This window comes from Cavia porcellus, unplaced genomic scaffold, assembly GCF_034190915.1.
Source record: "Cavia porcellus strain 051 isolate PalLab524CR breed Dunkin Hartley unplaced genomic scaffold, mCavPor4.1 scaffold_1, whole genome shotgun sequence".
In the NCBI taxonomy this organism is placed as follows: domain Eukaryota; kingdom Metazoa; phylum Chordata; class Mammalia; order Rodentia; family Caviidae; genus Cavia; species Cavia porcellus.
The window spans coordinates 179,403,209-179,423,456 of NW_026947484.1; the positions used below are offsets into that span (position 1 = coordinate 179,403,209).

Consider the following 20,248-nt stretch of genomic DNA (forward strand, 5'->3'; position numbering starts at 1 on the left):
TAAGCTCACCTCCTCCCTTGTACAGCCCTACTCAACAAGGAAAGACTTCCTGGTTTTCCATACTGCTGAAAAGTAAAGGAACTATGGGCTCCAATTTCACAGCAGTTTATAAGGATAAGCATCTGTATGAGCTTGTGACAGAATTAGCAAGTTTATTATAAAAATAACAGAATTGCATTGACACTGGCCACAGAATAACAGGACACAGGTCTGTAGTTAGCAGAGCCTTTACTTCTTTGTAGGACTTCGACCATTGATGAGAGAGTTTTTTGTGGTTATTATCGCAGGTAAATTTACTTAATATAGTTTCTTTTTAAAATAGCTCAGTATCTCATGTAATAAGAGTGAGAGAAGATGACTAAAACTTTTTGTCATTGGAAATATATTAGGTGATTAAATTGAAAACATGCGTGGAAAAATAAAATGATGGGAATGGAAAGATGCACTATGTCACATGATTAAATGAATAAGATGTTGCCATCTTTTTTCTTTGGGCAGTTCATAAAGTTATAATTGTGTATTTACATGTAGCCAAAATAAAATGATGGGAATGGAAAGATGCACTATGTCACATGATTAAATGAATAAGATGTTGCCATATTTTTTCTTTGGGCAGTTCATAAAGTTATAATTGTGTATTTACATGTAGCCAAATTAATTCACCAATTTTAAATGAAGAATTATATGAGCTGTAACAGATGTGTGGTTATGTAACCAGCCCTATGCTCACGATGTGGAACATTTCTAACATCTCAAAAATTCCCTGCTTTCTGTTAGTCTTCTTCCTCACTTCCAGTCTCTGCCAGTCACTGATCTGTTTCTCTTCCTAACATTTTGCTTTATGTAATAATTTCATATAAATAGAACCATACATATGTACATACGTAATTTTCTTAGTCTGATTTCTTTCACATTGTGCTTTTGAGATTCAGTCATGTTATAGCTTGTATCAGTTTATTCCTTTTTTTATCGAACAGTTTTCCATTGTGTGGTTACACAGTATCACGATTTGTGTACCTAGTCACAAGTTGATGTATACTCTCTTTGGATTGGTGTTGTTTTGTTTTTTCAGTTTGGGTTTATTATAAATAAAGTGGCTGTGAACATTCTAGTATAAATCTTTATAGATGCATGAGTAGAAGTGCAAGATCACATGGTGAGTGGATGTTTACCATTATAAGGAGCTTATAGAACTTCTGCAGAGAGTTTCTTAAGTATTCTTGTGGTCATTGTGTTTGTGAGGATTTGTTGTTTTTTATGTCTTTGTCAGATTTTGATCTAGATGCTGGTGCTCTTATAATACAAAAGGGAACTCCTTACTCTTCTGTTTTCTGGAAGAGTTTATGTAAAAGAGTACAGCTCCTGGTTAAAAATGTATGTGACATTTTGGATCTGACCATGAGCAATGTACCTAAGAGGCCTCATGGGGAAAGCTGTTCTTCCTCACCAGACTTGCTGTCCTGCCAATGTAATGCAGTTGTAGGAAATTACTGTCAAGGGCTCAGACCCCCTGGCTGGTCTTGTTCTTCCAACATCTACATTCCTAGCCCTGGAACTTTCATTTGCAGGTCTTTTGATCTAAAGCCTTGGGCCAAGGGTGTTTGGAGACACCTTTGCCTTGACCTAGCACTGTGGGGAAGAGTGGGAACCCCCCAGGATCCTTTCCCCACTCTCACTGTCCACACTGTCACACTTTAGGCCTTCCCCCTTTCACCTCCCAGGCCCTGGAAAACTGCTGAAGCCTTTTATGACAGGCCACCTCAACACTGATTCAACTTCCATGGCAGTGGCTGGCCCATGTGTGTTGTTCCTTGGGAAAGAGTGAAAAAACAGAGTTGGCATGTTTAGCTTCCAGCTTATACCAGTGCTGTTAAAAAGGCTTAACTGTGTTTCATTTTTGATTTATTGCTTTGATCAGGAAAGCTGATATCTCTCAGCTCTGCTGAGCTTCTGACATATTTTTTCTTAAATGTGTAGTAAAATATGTCAGTGAGCCACCTGGGTTTGTTTTTTCTGAAACGAGCTTCTGTAGTTTGTGTCTTTCAAGAATTTGTCTTTTAATCTACATTGGCACAGTGTTGGCACAGTATTGGCAGAAAGTTGTCTATAGAATCTGTAATGATGTCCTGTTTTGCATCTCAAATATTGGTTATTTGTATATTTTTTGTTTTTTATCAGTCTAACTTACCAGTTACATTTCTCTTTTAGTACTAATTCTAGGATTTAGAGTAAATACCATTCTTTTACTGTACTGTCCATTCAAATAATAGTACATCTTTTGTATATACTAGTGTAACCTTCCATTCCCTCTTGTCCTATAGAATACGTAACATTTTAATTTTATATATATTATAAACTACCTGCTACTGCTTTTGCTTTATGAGGTCAAGTATTATTTGAAGAAATTTTAAAATGATATAAAAAAATCTTTCATAGTTCTCTTTGTTTCAAGGAACGCAATGAAGTTTTATTTGATATTTTCTGAGTTTTGAAAAATACAAGGGACTCAAAATAAATCTCAACCTAAATTGAAGAACTAAAATTATCAAACTGATAGAACACAATACAAAAGTAAAACCTCATGACTTTGGATTTGGCCATGAATTCTTAGAATTAACACCGAACACATAAAAAAATGAAAAAACTTGTAAATTGGGCTTTATAAACATTAAAAATGTTATATGTCAAGAAGATTATCAAGAATATTAAAAAGAAAGTATATAGAATGGAATGAAATATAGTATTCATAAATCGAGAATATATAAAGAACTCATATAACTCAACACAAAACAAAGCCATTTAAAAAGAGCAAAGGAAGTCGGGTGTAGTGGTGCATGCTTTTATCCTAGCACTCAGGAGGTTGAGACAGGAGGATTGCTGTGCGTTCAAGGCCAGCCTGAGCTACAAAGTGAGTTCAAGGTTAGTCTGAACTACATAGTGAGACCCTGTCTAAAAGTGTAGAAAAAGTCAGTAAGTACATGAAAAAAATGTGCACCATAACTGATTATTTTTCAGTTTTCTAGTTTTTCAAAAAACTAGAAACATGCTTGTAAAGAAGCATGTTAAAAAGAGCAAAAAGCCTTAGAAGATAATATTCTAGATTGCCATGTTTCAGGTTCACAGTTCTAGACCCTACCTGAATCCACTGAATCAAGCTTGATAGTGAAACTGGAGAAATAGGTATTTCTGGTGAATGTACATAATGGTTTGAATGCTTAGGAATTAAAGAGATAATAATAATACTTGAGCTTGTGTTTTGTCATCACTTCAGGATAGCACCCTGCTGTGGCTTTTGTATCAGTGTTTATGGAGATTACGATCAGAATATGTTAGGCCAGCTCAGAGCCAAGAATGGGAACTGTAGGGCTTAGGCTGGCCGCAGAGGCGCCCTGTGTTCGTTTGTAGCAGGCAATGACTGCGTCTGATGTGTTTGCTCCACTCACCTGCCCCTTGCTTGCTGTTCCCTTGTAGGATTATGAAGAAGCTGTGCTCTTGCTGTTAGAGGGAGCTGCCTGGGAAGAAGCTCTCAGACTGGTAGGAGAGTTTTAAATCCTCCTTTTGGTCAGTGCTAAGCAAAGAGAATGCAAAGGAGACAAGTTCAACTGCAAACTTTGTCTTCTGAATGAATGAAACTAAGTCCAAGTAGTTTAGGTTGTAAACTAAGTAATGGTCTTAGTAATGATTTAAAACCGTTGTATCCTTGATAATGTTTGAATTCACTCTCCATTTATGAAATATTATTGCTTTTTTACTGAAATAAGTAGAATTTCTTTGACTTCCTTATATAAGACCTGCTCCTCAGGAAGGTATCCTGCTCACTTTTTTTTTTTTTTTTTTTAATTTCATTTAAGGAGAAAAAAGAAAAAAAAAACAGAAAAAGGGTACAAATTACAGAGAAAAGGGTACAAGTTTCAGAAAAAATAAACAGTAGGAAATCACTAGTTAATTACATATTGTCATCTTAGAAATAGTTGTTGAAGTTACAAAATTAAAGCATATAGAGGGGACTTTCAAACAGTGAGAATGCAAACAGTTTTGTTCAATGATCCAACAAAACTCAGTAATATGGTTATCTATCATATACACTTAAATATATATGCAGTTATATCTTTTAGAGAACTTTCTTTTCCTTTCTTTTGTACAATGACAATTAACACATTTTGTGTTTTATTACTCCCACAGTTCTTATTACTTTTTTTTTTTTTTTTTTGAAGAAAGTAAAACCAAATGTGACATACCAGGACAGAGTCAGTCAAATCAAAAGGATGGACATAATACATAATGTAAAAACAAAATACAAGGTGATCAACAATGGTTACCATACTGCCTCTTGCTATCTTAAGAAGAATTGCCTAAATCATTAGTTATAATAAAATTGAACAAAACAGTAAAGAATAAGACCAATAAAACCAAAACATTGGAGACATTAGAGGACTTCAAAAGAAGATAATAGTCAACCAGAATGGGCATCACAATGAATCTTATTGTCTTCATAGTTGTTGCCTATACTTTCAAACTTGGTACTATCAAGCATAACAGAATAGAGGAAAATCAGTCAAAACAAGATGGTGAGAGCAATACAGAGTTTCAAATCAAGTTAATAGGAAATCAAAGTGGGTTACTATAATATATCCTGCTATTTTTTATTTATTTTTCCCTTAAATAAAGGATAAAAATGAAAAAGTAGATAATAAAAAGGAGATTGAGATAAAAAAGAGGGCACAACAACAAAACAGCACAGGTCAAAACATAGTCATTTAAGCAAAATAGTGTTTTACCACAAGATAATCTCGACATAATAGTAATTACCATAGTGTCTCTTCCCTTAAAATCTTTGGTTATAACTTCGTATACTGTAGCATCAAATGTATCAAGACAACATGAAACCATTCAAGAGAATGACAGTATTTCAGGGCATTTAGAATCAGCTAACAGAAAATGAACAATGGTTTCTGTATAATCTCCTTGTCTATAAAAGTTTTTGTTTATATTATCACATATAATAAAATCCAATAAGATACAACACGTTAAAACTGATGGAGACAGAAGAACAAAAGCTTGATGGGACTTCAAAACAAGAGGATATTAAATCAGCACTACCTCTTATGATGTCTTGTTTTCTCCAAAATGGCTGTTTCTACCATCCAACCTTCTCTGCCTCATTTCTGTTGAGCTCTTTTTCTGTCATTAGTTGTCAGTTTGTCCTCTTCATTTCGCTTTCTGCTCCATTCATTGTGGCCACTCTGCCACTATTTCTGGAATCTTGGTATTTTTCATTTTTAGAATATCCTGCGGTAAAATCTGTAGAGTTGAATTGGTGATAGCAAATTCCCCCAGTTCCTCTTTATCCTGGAAGCACCTTGTTTTTCCATCAATTTCTAGGGACAGTTGTGCAGGATATGTCAATCTTGGCTGGAGGTTATTATCTTTCAAAGCTTGAATTATTTTCCCCCACATTCTTCGTGATTTGATGGTTTATGCCGAGAAGTCTGCTGTAATTCTGATGGGTGTTCCCTTGTAAGTGATCTGTTTCTTGTCTTTGACGGCTTTTAATATTCTGTTCTTATATTGGATTTCTGGAATTTTGATTATTATATGCCCGGGTGTAGCTCTGTTTGGGTTGTAGGTGGCTGGGGTCCTGTATGCTTCATACATCTGAGTATCTTTACCTTTTGCTAAATTAGGGAAATTCTCCTGGATTATTTCTGTGAATAGCTTTTGTAGTTCATTTGTTTGAGTCCTTATTTCTTCTTTTATGTTCTTAATTCTTAAGTTATAGATCCTTTTATCATCTTCTAGCCTTTGTGTTATTGCTGTTTGTTTTCTTGTTATTTTTAAGAAGTTTTTCATTTCATGCTCCCACCTTACAAATCTGTCCTCCAGTTCTGATAATCTATCCTTAGTTTCTTTCAAGCTGTTATGCCAGCTTTCAATAGAGTTTTTAGTTTCCTGATAATCTATTTGAACCTGCTTCACGTATTCTATATTTTCTCTATTTTCTCCATCAAACAATTCTCCCCTTTTTTTCTGTTGTTCCATTTTACCATCTGTTTTTTCTTGGGCGGTGCTTAGCATTTCTCTAACTATTCTACTTATTTCTTGCTTTATTTCATTAGATACTTCATTTTTGAACTCGTCTATGAGGCTCCGGAGATACCGCTTTATGTCTATAGGTGCCATGTCTGATATTGCATGTTTTCTGTCTTCATTCTCTTTTGCATTTTCCTTTCCTGCATCAGTGTTCTCAGGATTGGGGACTGAGGACCCTTTCTTGTTGCTCCCTTTTCCCATATTTTTGTTCCTTCCATACAAGCGTATGTAGGAGGCCCAGTTTTTTTTTTTTCCCTCTTTGTCTGTTACAGTTTGTTTGAATCCACCGGCTAGGTGTTCCCACCCACTGCAAGTGTACGAGGGAGACACAGACCTGGGCAGCCTCTGCTGGGCCCTCCCCTCCAGTTCAACCTACTGAATGCTTCACTGCTAGGGTGTACCGCCAGGCGCAGGGACCTGATTTGGGCTAGCCTACTGGATCTTAGTCCGCAGCGTCACCAGGCCAAGCGCTCCCCACCACTTCCACTTGAGAGGGGAATAGGCGACTAAAGTCACTGCAGGGCTGTGTTCTGGCTAGTCTGCTCGTTCCCAGAATGTCCTCTGCTGGAGCCTCCTAGTCTATGAAAGGGTCCCCATTTCTCTCACTCACCACAGGTCGATGCAGGGCTCCCTGCCAGTCCCGCTCTCAACGCCATTTGGTTCACCGATTCCAGCTCTTAGAGCTTTCGCACGTCTCTCACCCTGCCATGCGGATTGGGATGCAGTATTGGCGGCAGGAAATTCAAATCACGGCTTCCAATGGCACGGGATTCAGGTTCCACACTGAGATTTTATCTGTTCCTGTCATAGCATCAGGATTGCATTTCCAGTTGGTTTCTCTCAGCTTAGTTCGTTCCTGGGTCAGCAGGGTACATCTCCCCTCACGTAGGACTCCTCACACGGCACCGCTCCTGGATTCTAAACTGGTAATCTCAGAGAGCCTCCGTGGCTGCTGTAATTTGTCCACCATGTTCTCAGGAGAACTCTCCTGCTCACTTCTGAAAGTGATCCATTTATTTCCAAGTATTTTAACTCTCCAGTATCTAGTTTTCCTGCTTAAAACTACTGTGTTTTTTTCTTCTTAGGTATACAAATATAACAGACTGGACATCATAGAAACCAACATAAAACCTTCCATTTTAGAAGGTAGGGGTTACAATTTGGATAGTATCCCTCATTAGCTGTGCAGAGAAGGAGAGAAGAGCTATGTGGGAGAGGACACTCTGTGTGGTTTCCATTCTTCAATAGTATGTTATATAGACTCAGTCTTGATTTGTTAGATATGCTGAACTTTACATTGGTTACATATAGAAGATATGAATGTTTGTACCCCGTGACAAAGTATGACTGAGAATCTTTGTAATGCATAGGCTTGGCTTTAGGACGGGCCCATCTGCCTGCATCGCTGACACTGTCCCGTGCAGGGCAGACTGCCACCATATCATTGTCTGGTGCTCATACCTATAGGCTGCTGTGAAGTGGCACAGTTTGAGGAAGAGGAATGAACCTTTATTTATGAGAATAGTTTGTGAACTACATTAGAAAAAATATCAATCATAAATTTCCTGCGTTTAATAACTATTGTGGTTATGTAATACAATGTCCTTATTATTCTTAAGAGATCAATGTTGAACCAGGTAATGAATGCCTGTAATCCCAGCTAGTTGCAAGGCTAACGCAGGAAGAGCACAGGTTCAAGGCCAGCCTGGGTACTCGAGCAAGACCCAGTGTCAGAAATAAAAAGGGTACATGGATAGATAGACAGACAGACTGGCTGGCAGGCTGGCAGGCTGGGAATGTCTTCTTGGTTTAACGCCGAAAATGTGCAAGGCCTTGGGTTCAATCCACAATGGTACAAAAAGAAAAGAAAACTGCCTGCATTTGGGAATGAAGGCAGATCATGTCTACAGGTGAAATTCAAATATTTCCACAGAAGTAACATTAAATATATATTTGTGCATAGGAGGCTTGAATGTTTTCAAAATTAAAGTTAGAACCTTTGCAAATGAAACTGATAGTTCCTAGAAAACCATTGACTATTTACCGGTTGTAGAATAGTCTGGTAGTCACTGGGACTCCTTAAAAGCAAAACAAAAGCAGAATATCCATTTGATCTTCTGAATTCTGAGGAAGCAAGGGTTGCTTTTATGTATTGTCTGGCCTTCTTGACTTTCACATTTATTTACATTCTTATCCTTCCCTTTTCTCCCCCATCCTAATTAAAACTGTTGCATGCATACTTTTTTTTTTGTATTATTCACTTTAGTTCTTCCTAACTAAAGTGTCTTTCCTAAACCTACAATTCATGTAGCCAGCTCCTAATGAGAACCTAGAAAAAATGCTAATAATTCTAATACCTATTAATAAAATACGTTCTTAGTGCCATTTTGTTTTGTTTTGTTTTTTCATGTATTCCAGGGTCATTTTTTTGCACTTGACAATAATTTTCAGGAATCATTTTGTTCATCTGTTTTATATCCATGGGCGTTTTGATGGCTGTTTAAAAAGAAACGCCTAAGTAACTTTGTTTTTACTAACAGCTTCCTTTGCACCCCTTCATATGCCAGTTTTTTCTGGGGTTAGATACCAAGCCTTCGTTCAGGTGATTTCATTAGTTAAGTCATAGAATGATGAAGTTTTGTTAAGACAGAGTCTTACTGTGTAGGCCAGGCTGGCCTTGATTTCTTGATCCTCCTGTCTCACCTTCCTAAATTCTAGGATTACTGTGCATGCTTCCATTCCTCACCAATGGAGAGCATTCTAGGATAATGTTGATGAACTCTGATACCTAGAATTTTATTCTTCAGTTCATTAATAAAGGACACATCTTTCCCTTTTTTGAATTTTAATTTGTCCCCACAACCTCCTCCCTTAGTTTTTTCTCTCTGCTTAAGCATCACAATCAAATTATCTTCCATTCTGTATCCCAGCTCAGAAAAATTACATGGCATTTTTGGATTCTCAAACTACTACATTCAGTCGCCATAAAAAGCGCTTGCTGGTGGTTCGTGAGCTAAAGGAGCAAGCACAGCCGGTGAATCTGGGTGAGTGCTGTTACAGGGCTCGTCGAGACTGTGGGATGGGATGTTGGCACCCCACGCATGGTCTTAGCTGCTTGGTATCTGTTTCCTATTGCTGTAACAGAATAACTGAGACTGGGTACTTTGGAAAGAAAAGAGGCTTTTTTGACTAAGGGTTCTAGGGTACAAGAGCATGGTGCCCATTTGCTCAGCTTTTTGTGAGGTTCTCATGACAGAAAGGCAGGTGGGAGCCAGTCAGAGAGTGAGAGAGACAACAGCCCCGCTAAACAGCCCAGTCTCTCAGCAGCCAGGCAGGGTCTGGAAGAACTTCCTCCCCTGGAAGCATTAATCTCTCCTAACTTCATCAGCATTTAAAGGTCCATCACTTCTCTCAGTGTTGTCTCACTGAGGACTGAAGCCTCAACCTGAGCTGTTAAGTGGGGACAAACTGTATTGAGACTTGCATTGTTCCTCCTGTGATTTGACTACTGTGCCATGGTAAACTCTGAGACCCCCTTTAGGGCTGTCTGTGTGCTCGAGAAGGGCTTGGCATCAGCACTGAGCATAAATTAGAAGAGCTTTGTCAAATAGTCCCACCTCTTGCCATCCAACCAGAGTGGTGACTGCTTCTGTGTTTAACAAGATGAGTTTTCTCACTTGTGACAGAAGGGGAGGGCTGAGGGAGGAGAGATGTGGTAAACTGTAGTATTGACTATATTTAATGTTATCTTATTAGTCTTTTTTTTTTTATTGTACCAGGAATCGAACTCATGACCTTGCGCTTGCAAGGCAGGCACTTATGCCGCTAAGCTAAATCTCTGGCCCTATCTCACTAGTCTTGAGATCAACTTTGTAATAATTTTCATCTATTCTTATGTCTTGGCTGACTGTAGTCCACTTATCTCACTGAAGCAGAATAGTGTTTGCATGTGCCTCTTTTCTAGATGATGAAGTGCCCCATGGCCAAGAGTCAGACCTCTTCTCTGAAACTAGCAGTATTGTGAATGGCAGTGAAATGAGTGGCAGATACTCCCATAGTAACTCCAGGATATCAGCGTATGTATCAGTTCTGTTCGACACATTGATTGTCCACTGGGTAAATGGAGAGAATAGAAGCATAGAAAGGCTGATTACTTCTAGGACAATACAGTGGGAATGGGGAAGGTATTCTTCAAGGCCACGTGGAAGTTTTGCAAGAATTTTCCCAGCACAGCTTTGAGATTAGACTGGATATTACTGTGAGGCACTTCTCTTGGGTAGTCATCTGTCTTTACTAATTGCACAAATGCTAAATGACTATAAACTATAGGCACTGAAAGAAATAAAAATTTTAAAGAAAAAAGAACTCAGTCGTCTTCACCTTGAAATCAAGATAGGAAAGGATAAGTATAGGAAGAGATAGATATAAAATAATCATCACACGTTTACCTAGTGTAGCAGTTTGCCAGAAATGCCTATTAAATATCCATATGTTGTAAATGCAAGTGCAGTAAATGTTACTAAAACTTACAAGGAGGTTTTGGACTCTAAGAGGCTGGGAGACATAAAACAATCCAAGATCATCTATTTAAACTGAACTGTGTTGTAGGAGTGTCTGTGAAGTTTTTAAGGTGATCAGAAACTGTAATAAAGGCAGCGAGACTTGGACTTCTAAGAGTTGAGTTGAAAAGGTGCCAGTAAACAAGTAGCAAGATTAAAGACCTCAGAAGGAGAAAACAATGCGATTCATATACATTTTATTCATATTTAATCTGGCATGTCTGTATATATTTAAATTTTATCGTGTTTCACTTGTAGTTGGTTTGTTATGAAATTCAAGTTGGTTGTTATGTTCATTGTTCCAGGATATTAATAGATACAACCTCACTTGACTCTATTTTAATTAAAACATCAAGGGAAAAAAATTACACTTGAAGTTTTCCTTATTATTTCCTGCTTGTAGGATTTACAAACACAGATGCAGACACACACACACACACACACACACACACACACACTCTCACACTGTCTCTTTGTTATACACAGTTTTAACACCTCATTACCCCCAAAACCCCCTACCAGTAAGTACTATTTGTGAACTGGTTTCCCAGAACGTTGGTGGCCAACAAGTACATGTACATTCATTTTTTGTTTTCTCGGCACAGGGAAGGCACCTTTTAAAGCACTTCTCTAATTCCCGACAGGAGATCTTCTAAGAACCGCCGCAAAGCAGAGCGAAAGAAACATAGCCTCAAAGAAGGGAGTCCATTGGAGGACCTGGCCCTTTTGGAGGCATTAAATGAAGTGGTACAAAGCACGGAAAAACTGAAAGGTATGTTTTCAGTCAATTCTGATGACTGACTACAGAAAGTCTTAAATGGGCATCACAGATGGGTGGAGTTAGAGAGATACAGTTTTTTCAATTTGGTGAAAGAACAAAATTTTCACCAAGAAGGGCCCTTTCACTGCTCACTGTTGAAACAGTCCTCAGCTGGCAACCTGGAAGCCTTCCTCCACTTGACATCCACCTAACTCAACTGTGAAAAATAGCACTTCAGTGAGGGTAAAAGATGAGGCAGTACTGCTTTCTGGTTGTTCCCAGTGTGTTGTTCCTGTCATAGTAGATATGTTGAATTACTGCAGCATTTGGAAAGAAGAAATTGGGAAACCAACGGTAGTGTTTTTGCAAGGAAAAAACTAAGGCATGATTCTGTCAATGGGTCTGGAGACACAATTTAAGCACTCCCAAATTTCTCCTTTCTAGATGAAATACACTGTATTTTAAAGACACTCTTTCTCTTTGGATTTGATGAGCAAGGAAGGGAATTACAGGAGGCCTTTGAGGGTACTTTGCAGCTGATGGAAACATCACTTCCGGAAATTTGGATTCTTACCTACCAGCACAATTCAGCCATATCTGTGAGTTTTCTCAAAGACAGTGCCTTTTTCCACCCCATTTTCTCAGATTGTTGTATTCACACTTCCCTAAAAGTAAAAGCAAAAAAATTCTTGTTCTTAAAACATCATTTGCCATTTGGTTTGTGTTTAAACCATTAGTAAGATTGTTTTTTATTTGCCTATACAGTGGCTAATGGAGTTTGGTGTAGGTTAAGTAGGGTGTTGTCTTTACTTTTTTAGATAGAGTAACTGACCTAGAGCAGATGAGTATAATGGAAAATGAAGCCTAAGATGTCTGGTCTCGGGTTTGGGTGTGAGTGTGTGATTTCCTGTGGATAGTACGTCAAGAGTCAGTGGACTCCGAGGCAGGTGCGCTTCCCGATCCCCTGGTGTAAATGACTGATACAGTCAAGGTCAGGGCACATGACCACTACCATGTAGGTTCCTGTGTATAGCCAGATTGCCACAAGGACTGGCTGGGTGGGGAACTGAGGACTGTTGTGAGTGTACAGTGGCTGGGGACCACAGGAGCAGCTGGACCACAGACTATGGCTCAGTGGCTACACACATGGGTGAGGGGCCTGAGGGCTGCCGCATGAGTGACTGCAGCTGAGCAGCACCTGAGAATAAAGACATCTAATTCAGCCCGCAGCTGTGTGTCTCTTCTTTGGACTGCCCGAATCTCAAGTGAACCTTCCCTGTCTGCACTGGTGCGGAGACAGTGAGAAAGTCTTCCATGGGGGTGGAGGGTGGGGAAGGGAAAGCGAGGATCAGAGTTGACCTGTCACTTCTAATTCAGAAATCACAGATGGGACAGTGACAGCTTGGTGCCCTATACCTCTGCTCGCTCTCTCGCCCCTTGAGGTCTGTTGTGAAGCATTGTGCTTTGCATTCAATAAGGCTGGTGTCCTCAAAGGAGGCAGAGCCACAGCTGTTTGCTTACACTGAATTCAATACACGGATTGAGTAAGCAGGCACCTGGGCACTGAAAAGGCAAAAATGGGACACAGAGAGGAAGAGAAAAAAAATAAGTTCTCAGCTCTGGCTGAAGGAACATGGGAAGTGTTTGTGATTATTACAGTTTGGAGGCTTGGAGGTGGGCCTCTTAAGAGGGGCTCTTGACTTTCTGAGGAGAAGGTACCAGTCTGCTGGTTCTGAAATCTGGGGTGCATGATGAAGCTGGTGTTAAGTGTACAGAAATAAATGAAAAGTGAAATGAAGAGCAGATGCTGGGGTTAAAGAGCACAGGTCCCTTCTTCCTCCAGCCTTGCACCCTCTGCTGTCTCTTATTGGTGGGACGTAACAGGAGTCAGCCGACAAATAGGAATCAGCCGCAGCCCCAGCCTCACGTGCTGGTATAGAAGAGTGGCTTTGGGGTCTGGGGCTTAGAGACAGAATTTGTAATATCTCACATCAGCTCACTAAGTCTCAGAAATGGGGAGGCTTCCACTGGATGCCTCCTTGGAATGTTTTGATGGTTAGATAAGAGGGTAGGTAGATGTAGAAACACTTTGCAAACAATAGAGAGAAAAGCAACCAAGAATCAAGACCCTTCAAATGCTTAAATTTACTATAATAGGTATTTCTTAGAAGAAATGTGCTCATCCTGTTTAGAGCTGCAGTGGTGTTGAAGCTAATAGTGTAGAATGCCTCGCCTCCTCTCTTCTTTTTGCATCATATGAACAACTAAGGTCCAACTTCATGAATCTTCTAGGTACAGTGACCAAGAAAATTGTGGTTGGTTTCGGTTGGCAGAGTATAGTAATGGGGTATGCTTAAGATCCCATGCTTTTGCTGTATGGCATTACTGTTAAGAATGCTCCACCTGGGGCTGCTTGCAAAGATGTGTGAGGGCAAGTGAGGGGATTGGCCTCTGCCTAGAGGCCTGCTGCAGGCACAGAACCCCAATAAAGTTTTGTGCTTTACCTTTCACACAGCTGTAGAGTTTGCACTGCAGGTGTGAGGCATACAAATTTATATTTAATATGAAAATGACTTTCCACAACTCTGAATATAATTGATACTCTGTGTGTTCTATGGTGTCTTTTATTTTCTCTGGCTTGCTCATTTGGAAAAAGCCAGGCATATATCATTGTAGGACCTCACACTGACATTGAGAAAGGAAGTTTAGAGTTCTGAGTTGAAGCTCTAGAAAGTGATGATTAAAATTATATAGGAAAGAGAATTAACATCAGTATCCCACTATTAGAAATGATAGGCTGGGCCATACACTGTTATGGGTGCCGATAGTTCTACCTGCGTGGGAGGCCGAGGCAGGAGGATTGCAAGTTCATGCCAATTAGCAAGAGTATCTCAAAATCGAAAGGATGGAGATGGGGATTTAATAGTTTAGTAGCAGTGTGATCTTTGGTTTGATCCCTGGTACCAAAATAAAAATGGCTAGGTATTTACTGCTGTCTAGAGATTTGGCCTTTGATTTGTACAGTCATCAAAAGTATAAGACAATCATTGCTAACAGACTATTTTCTCCTTAGGGCCTTGGTCCCAATTCTACTGCAAATAGTATCATGGCTTCTTATCAACAGCAGAAGACTTCAGTTCCTGTTATTGGTTAGTATCTTTTCCCTATAAATAAATGATGTGGGTACTGAGCAGAAGGAATATCTATGAGTATTGACAATGTTAGCAGTATAAAGAGTGATTGGATATTAACTATGATTCTTCCTCAATTCTGAGACTTTATCTTTAGTAGGTAAATTTGATGCTTCTAATAGTGGAGGTCTGATAGGTGAAAATGCAAAGTGACATTAAAGTGTATAGTTAATTTTTTTAGTGAAACTGGCACGCACTTGCCCATACCATACACATCACAGTTTGAGTCTGAAAGGTCTGTATTTACACATACATTTAGAAAATTCTTATCAATCATTCTTGGCTCTTGGCAGTTATGCATTAGATCTTAGGGACATTTTCATAATCATTGTTTATGACTTAGACCTTTTTATCACCTTTATGATTGACAGTGTAACTTGAAGGCAACTACAAAGACTATCAGAATTTTATCTGAATTTTCTTTTTTGTCTTTTTGAGAGAAGGTTTCACTATGCAGTTCAGGCTGGTGTTGAATTCACTTTGTAGCTCAGGCTGGCCTTGAACTCCCAGCCTCTTGCCTCAGCCTCCCAAATGCTAGGACTACAGGCATGTGCCACAATGCCTCGCTGAAATTTCTGCTTAGTTAAACGTTTGTTGGTTCATAATTAGATTACATGTTCCTAAAAGTTTGAGCAGTAGTTATTAAAGCCTTTGTTTTAAAAGTTGGTTAACACTTTGGACATGAATTTGGCACCTCGGTATTTGCTCTTCAGGTTGGTTGCTCAAGCACACTGCCTCTCTTGGCTTTAAAAAGTTAGTGATACCTTGTAAAATAATTGGCAGTTTTATGGCCATTTTTTACATTTTCTAGCATGTGATAGGCAACATTCTGAAATTTTTTCATTTAAATACTGCACTGTAATAGCATTTGGGTGACATTTGGAATTTAAAATTAAGTTTAACAGATTGAATTGGTTCCATCGCAACTAAATTCATCTCACAGTAGCTGTTATGGCCTTAGGGCCCTTCCTCCGGAGTTTGGCTAGCTCTTTTGGTATCAATTTCAGTTCGTACATTTATTTCTGAGATACTAAAAATTCATTGTGGACCTGTGGCAGTTTGGCAGTTGTTTTGTTTGTTGTTAGATCCCTACCTTTCATGCTCTTTGTTGCTGGCCTGATGATGACCTTCAAGACAGGTTCAGTTACATCTTTCCCTGCTGTAATGGCTTCTTGTCAAAAATCATTTCCATCTAAACCTTAAAGACTGTAATACTTGAGGATCCCTCATCTGAGTGCTTATTATCAGTGTCTTATGGCTAGATTGTACAGCAAAAAGCAGGTTCTCATTGTTTAAAAATTGGCATTAGTACTACTCAAAAGATGAGCTCCATTGAAATGTTCCTCAGCTACCCTTCCCTGGCTAGGGGGTTAGGCAGACACTGCCATCCCTTAGCAGGATCAGCAACAGGATGGGCCATTTGCTAGGACTGTTCATGCTTGAGTGCAATTCAGTATCATGCAGACTGGTTATGAGTCTTGCAAAAATGTAGGTTTTTGTAAAATTCATTAAGCTGATAAGAAAAATGCTTGATTTGGAGCTGAATTCGCTTCATTGGAATCAGTAGTTAACAAAATAAGTGCTTCAAACGATTTTAAAGATTGAGAGTTCCTTGGAAAAGTTGAAAAGCTGTCAAAATATTTGTATAAAAATGACTTTTTTGTACTACAAAATTCAGACATGGAAATGTGAAAGGTGTCACATGCTAATGCCATACAGTTTTTCAGGATAATTACTTTCTCACCAAAAATTCGTAGTTGGTATTTATTCCTACTTAAGTTTGGACTCAAATATAATTGTAGTTGTGTGTAATTTTTATTTATTTTTATTTTAAATCTAATTTTTAAAAGAGTATTTCCATAACTTGTTTCTTATAATAACAACTGTGGAATTTTAAAGCCCTTGTTGACAATGAATTTACTTCTGTAGTCTTTTTCTAGTGTCAGTGTTCTTATATAACCAAATCTGTTGTGGGCTTTTGTCTATATAATCTTTTTGTTTTGTTTTGTTTTGCTTAGCAGGAGCGTGGGAGGAGATGGCAGTAAGAGTAGCTAATCTCATACATAACTATAAAAACTGGTAACAGTCAGAAAATGTTATGTAAAGTTTGTCAAAGAAAATTAATATTTGAGTATGTAGTATACATGTGTACATATACATGTACTTGTGTATAATATGAAAATCATGATTTAAAAAAACCTTTCTTGTGCTCACTTTGGCAGCACATATACTAAAAAAGCTTTGAGGATTTTTGCTCATATTGTTAGTCTTTAAAAATTGTTTTTTTAAATATCTGTACACCATATACATACTGAAAGTTTAATTATCATAAAGAATGCCAAGAAAGAACATCTTGGCCAGGGATTTAACTCAGAGGCAAAAGTGCTTGTCTGGCAGGTATAAGCTCGTGAGTTCGATCCCTGGTACCAAAAAAAAAAAAAAAAAAAAAAATCTGTATTTATACATACTTTTTCATATATCTGCTTCCTTTATATAATTCCTAGTTAGGGACTCCACAACTTTAATGGAAAGACTGCCTAGAAGTTTTAGCTTACAGACACAGAATTTTTCTCCCATATTCCCTCAGCACTACTTTTTTTTAAGAGGCTTATTTTATTTTATTTTACTTGGGACCGAACTCATGACCTCGTGCTTGCCAGGCAGATGCTTATGCCACTGAGCTAAATCCCCAGCAAGAGGCATCTTTACTAACCATTGTGTTTGTAGAATTTCATCTAGAGCATTTTCTGTCCATTCATTTGTAGTGCAAATACATTGTTTTTACCTTTTAAAAAAATCGAAATAAATTTAGCATATAGTAAAATGCATAGACCTTAGATATGTAATTTAGTGAATTTTAATGAATATATTCTGCATGTATCTAACTGCCAGCCCTTTCCAGCTGAAATGGAGTGTTCCTCTACTTTGAGTCGCTTAGTGAGCATGGTTGGAGTTCAGTGCAGCCTCTCCTTTCTGGGCGGGGACTATAGATCTGACTCAGAAGTTACAAGAGTAGGAAGCACAGGAACTCTCAGTGTGATGGTCATCTTGTAGCTGCAAAACCTAGTCACCTACTTGGTTTGTCATTGAGTTACTGCCCCGGCTCTCGCCAGCAAGACACATGTCTAATCATAATTTCCCTTCTTTTTTAAAGATGCTGAGCTTTTCATACCACCAAAGATGGATGGAAGAACACAGTGGAAACTGAGCCTGCTAGAGTGACCAATGCAGTAGGAAAACTCCAGCAAAGACAGTTGCTTCTCGTTCCTGGTTTTCCTTCCATCCTTGCCCCTGGGAGCCTGGCAGTTGAGAACCGGGAAATGTGGTGATTACATTGTCCACAGCTGCTGCGTGCTCCAGACCTTAGCAGAGGCCCGGCAATTCAATTTTTTCTTTGGCGTGCATCTCAATTACTAGCAAAACTTTAAGCTTTAGCCAATATATCATAATTTTTAAAGAATTATTCTTCTTGTATTTATTGCTGTTTGAGAGCATGATTACTGTATGTATGATAACCATATGATTGGGTCTTAATTCCCTGCTACTGGACAAGCCAGTGCCTGCTCTGTGCCTCTGTTGGGAGAATGTTTCATGGCTTCTTGTCTTAGAAATATGAAGAGAGCATTGTAAACAACTGGCTGTTAGTGCTATCAGATTTGTCAGGTGTGATCACTTAATTGGCTTCCTTTCATCTTAAACAAAAACAGGATAAAATGTTAAATTGTTGCTTCCAGTTTTAATTGGGCTGGGCACCCTGTTCTGTTACAGGGATTGTTTCATTGCCTGTGTGTTTTCTGCTACAGACTCAGCTGTGGTAGAACTGGATCCAGTTAGAATTTCTGAAACACTGTGAGGCATATTTGGTGCGAGGGAGCAGTGCACATTGGATGGTGTCCATAGTTGGAAATTATTCTCTATTGTCCAAATGCTGCTTCCCTAACGAAAACTTTTTTGTCAGTGTCTAGGCCATTTCATATTGTTTTTTAATGGTATTAATGTTTCATTTCTTACTTTGTTTTTTTTGTTTTTTTTTCTTTTTGAAAAGTGAGAACGTTTTCTCTTTTTTTTCTGAGTGTAGAAAATGCCCAATTTATTTTTACGAGAATTTTGTGGTGAATCCTTTGGTAAAGTTAAAATTTTCTCCCCTATTTTTAACACAGAACTAGACCTTCATTACTGTAAACAGGAAATGCTACTTTTGATCCTTGGGGTATGACTTTATAAATTATAATTTAGAAGAATTTTTCTTACTATAGTAAGATGTTAACTACAGAATCTAATTCACCTTTCATGTGTATGTGGAAAATTTCATAAATAATAGGGGATAAAAGACGATATATTGTGCTTTGGGGAAATGTTTTAATTCATACCCCTAATGAATTTGCTGTAATTAGATGCCCACCTGTGAAAGGTTGGAAGTGCCTTGTGACTACTCTTTGACATGAATAAATGTACATGGTATTTATGTGGTATTTAGCATATGATAATTCTTTTGTTTTGAATTATAAGAGACTCATGTGAGCAGACTAGAAATAGTCTAAATATATGAAAATAGTATGAATTTTCACAGATGTTCTGTTGGCCTAAAATAATGTAGCAGCAAAAAACAATTTGTATGACTGCAGGTTACTGTCAGCCAGTGTCTCTCAGCTGAGCAGGATTGATTTTACTCATTTTGAGAAGCAGGCAGACTGTCCACACTGAAGATAAAGAACAGAGTTCATGGGAGAAGAAGTGGCATGTGTGGGAGAGAAGAAATTCCTATGAAGTGATAGTGCTGAGTTTGGGGAAAAGGTCTGTCAAGTTTTTTAAAAGATTATAGACTCTTCCCCAAAATCTGGACCATATTTCAAAGCAAGTTCATGCTTTATAAAAACTAAACTAAAATTAGGTTTTTTTAGCTTGTTGAGTCAGATAGCTTTGCCTAAATGCTCTAAACCTCAATAGGGAACTTCTGGAGGACTGTTTTCTTCAATTAAAGTATCTTCAGATTCACAGGCTTTTTTTGATTTTTTGTTTTTGGAGACAGAGCCTTGGCATTTAGTTCAGGCTGGCCTGGAATTCTACATAGCCCAGGGTGGCCTCAAACTTGCAGTGATTTTCCTGCCTCGACCTCCCGAGTGCTGGAATTATAGGTGTGTGCTACTACACCTGGCTCAGATTCATGGTTTTAAACACTGAGGCAAGAGTTTTTTTTGTTTGTTTGTTTTATTATTAAAGCTTTAAAAAAATATTTCTGCATACACACCCACACATATGTGCATAGACCTACAGACATGTAATTTATCATAGGTACAAATCAAGAGGCTGTTTTAAATAAATGAAGCCAACCATACTTAGAAGTTTAGGGTGACTGCAAGTTTGGGAAGCAGCTTCTTCCCTCTCATGCCAGTCCATACATCGTCTTTGGGTGTCCTTCCTTTGTGCTGTGTTTTTTAGTACCTGGGATGAGGATGGAAATCTTCGGAGCTGGATAACTATAAATATCCAGGAAGCCTCATGTGGTGCAACTCTGCAGCACCAAACTCCTGCTCTTGAGTCACCTGGGTCTTGTATTTTCCTGTCCTATGCCCTTCCCTGTACCCTGTGCTCACAGCAGGCAGAGTGGCCTACTGTGAACCTAAACAACAACAGATACCCTCTTGGCA

General features: G+C 38.5%; 1 protein-coding gene across 4 annotated transcripts in view; it reads left to right on the top strand.

The window, feature by feature from the left end:
* The window catches only part of Elp1 (elongator acetyltransferase complex subunit 1), a 67,114-nt gene extending 48,042 nt beyond the window's left edge, over nt 1-19,072 (top strand). For 3 of the 4 annotated variants that reach the window (XM_063261132.1, XM_063261123.1, XM_063261142.1), the window contains 8 exons: nt 3,472-3,534; nt 7,176-7,236; nt 9,021-9,134; nt 10,031-10,166; nt 11,294-11,421; nt 11,854-12,008; nt 14,483-14,558; nt 17,755-19,072. In XM_063261132.1, coding sequence (XP_063117202.1) covers nt 3,472-3,534; nt 7,176-7,236; nt 9,021-9,134; nt 10,031-10,166; nt 11,294-11,421; nt 11,854-12,008; nt 14,483-14,558; nt 17,755-17,822 — 801 coding nt within the window. In that variant the 3' untranslated portion in view covers nt 17,823-19,072. The remainder of the gene's footprint in view (nt 1-3,471; nt 3,535-7,175; nt 7,237-9,020; nt 9,135-10,030; nt 10,167-11,293; nt 11,422-11,853; nt 12,009-14,482; nt 14,559-17,754) is intronic. The other variant, XM_003463778.5, reaches the window with a different exon arrangement.
* The last annotated feature ends 1,176 nt before the right edge of the window (nt 19,073-20,248 follow it).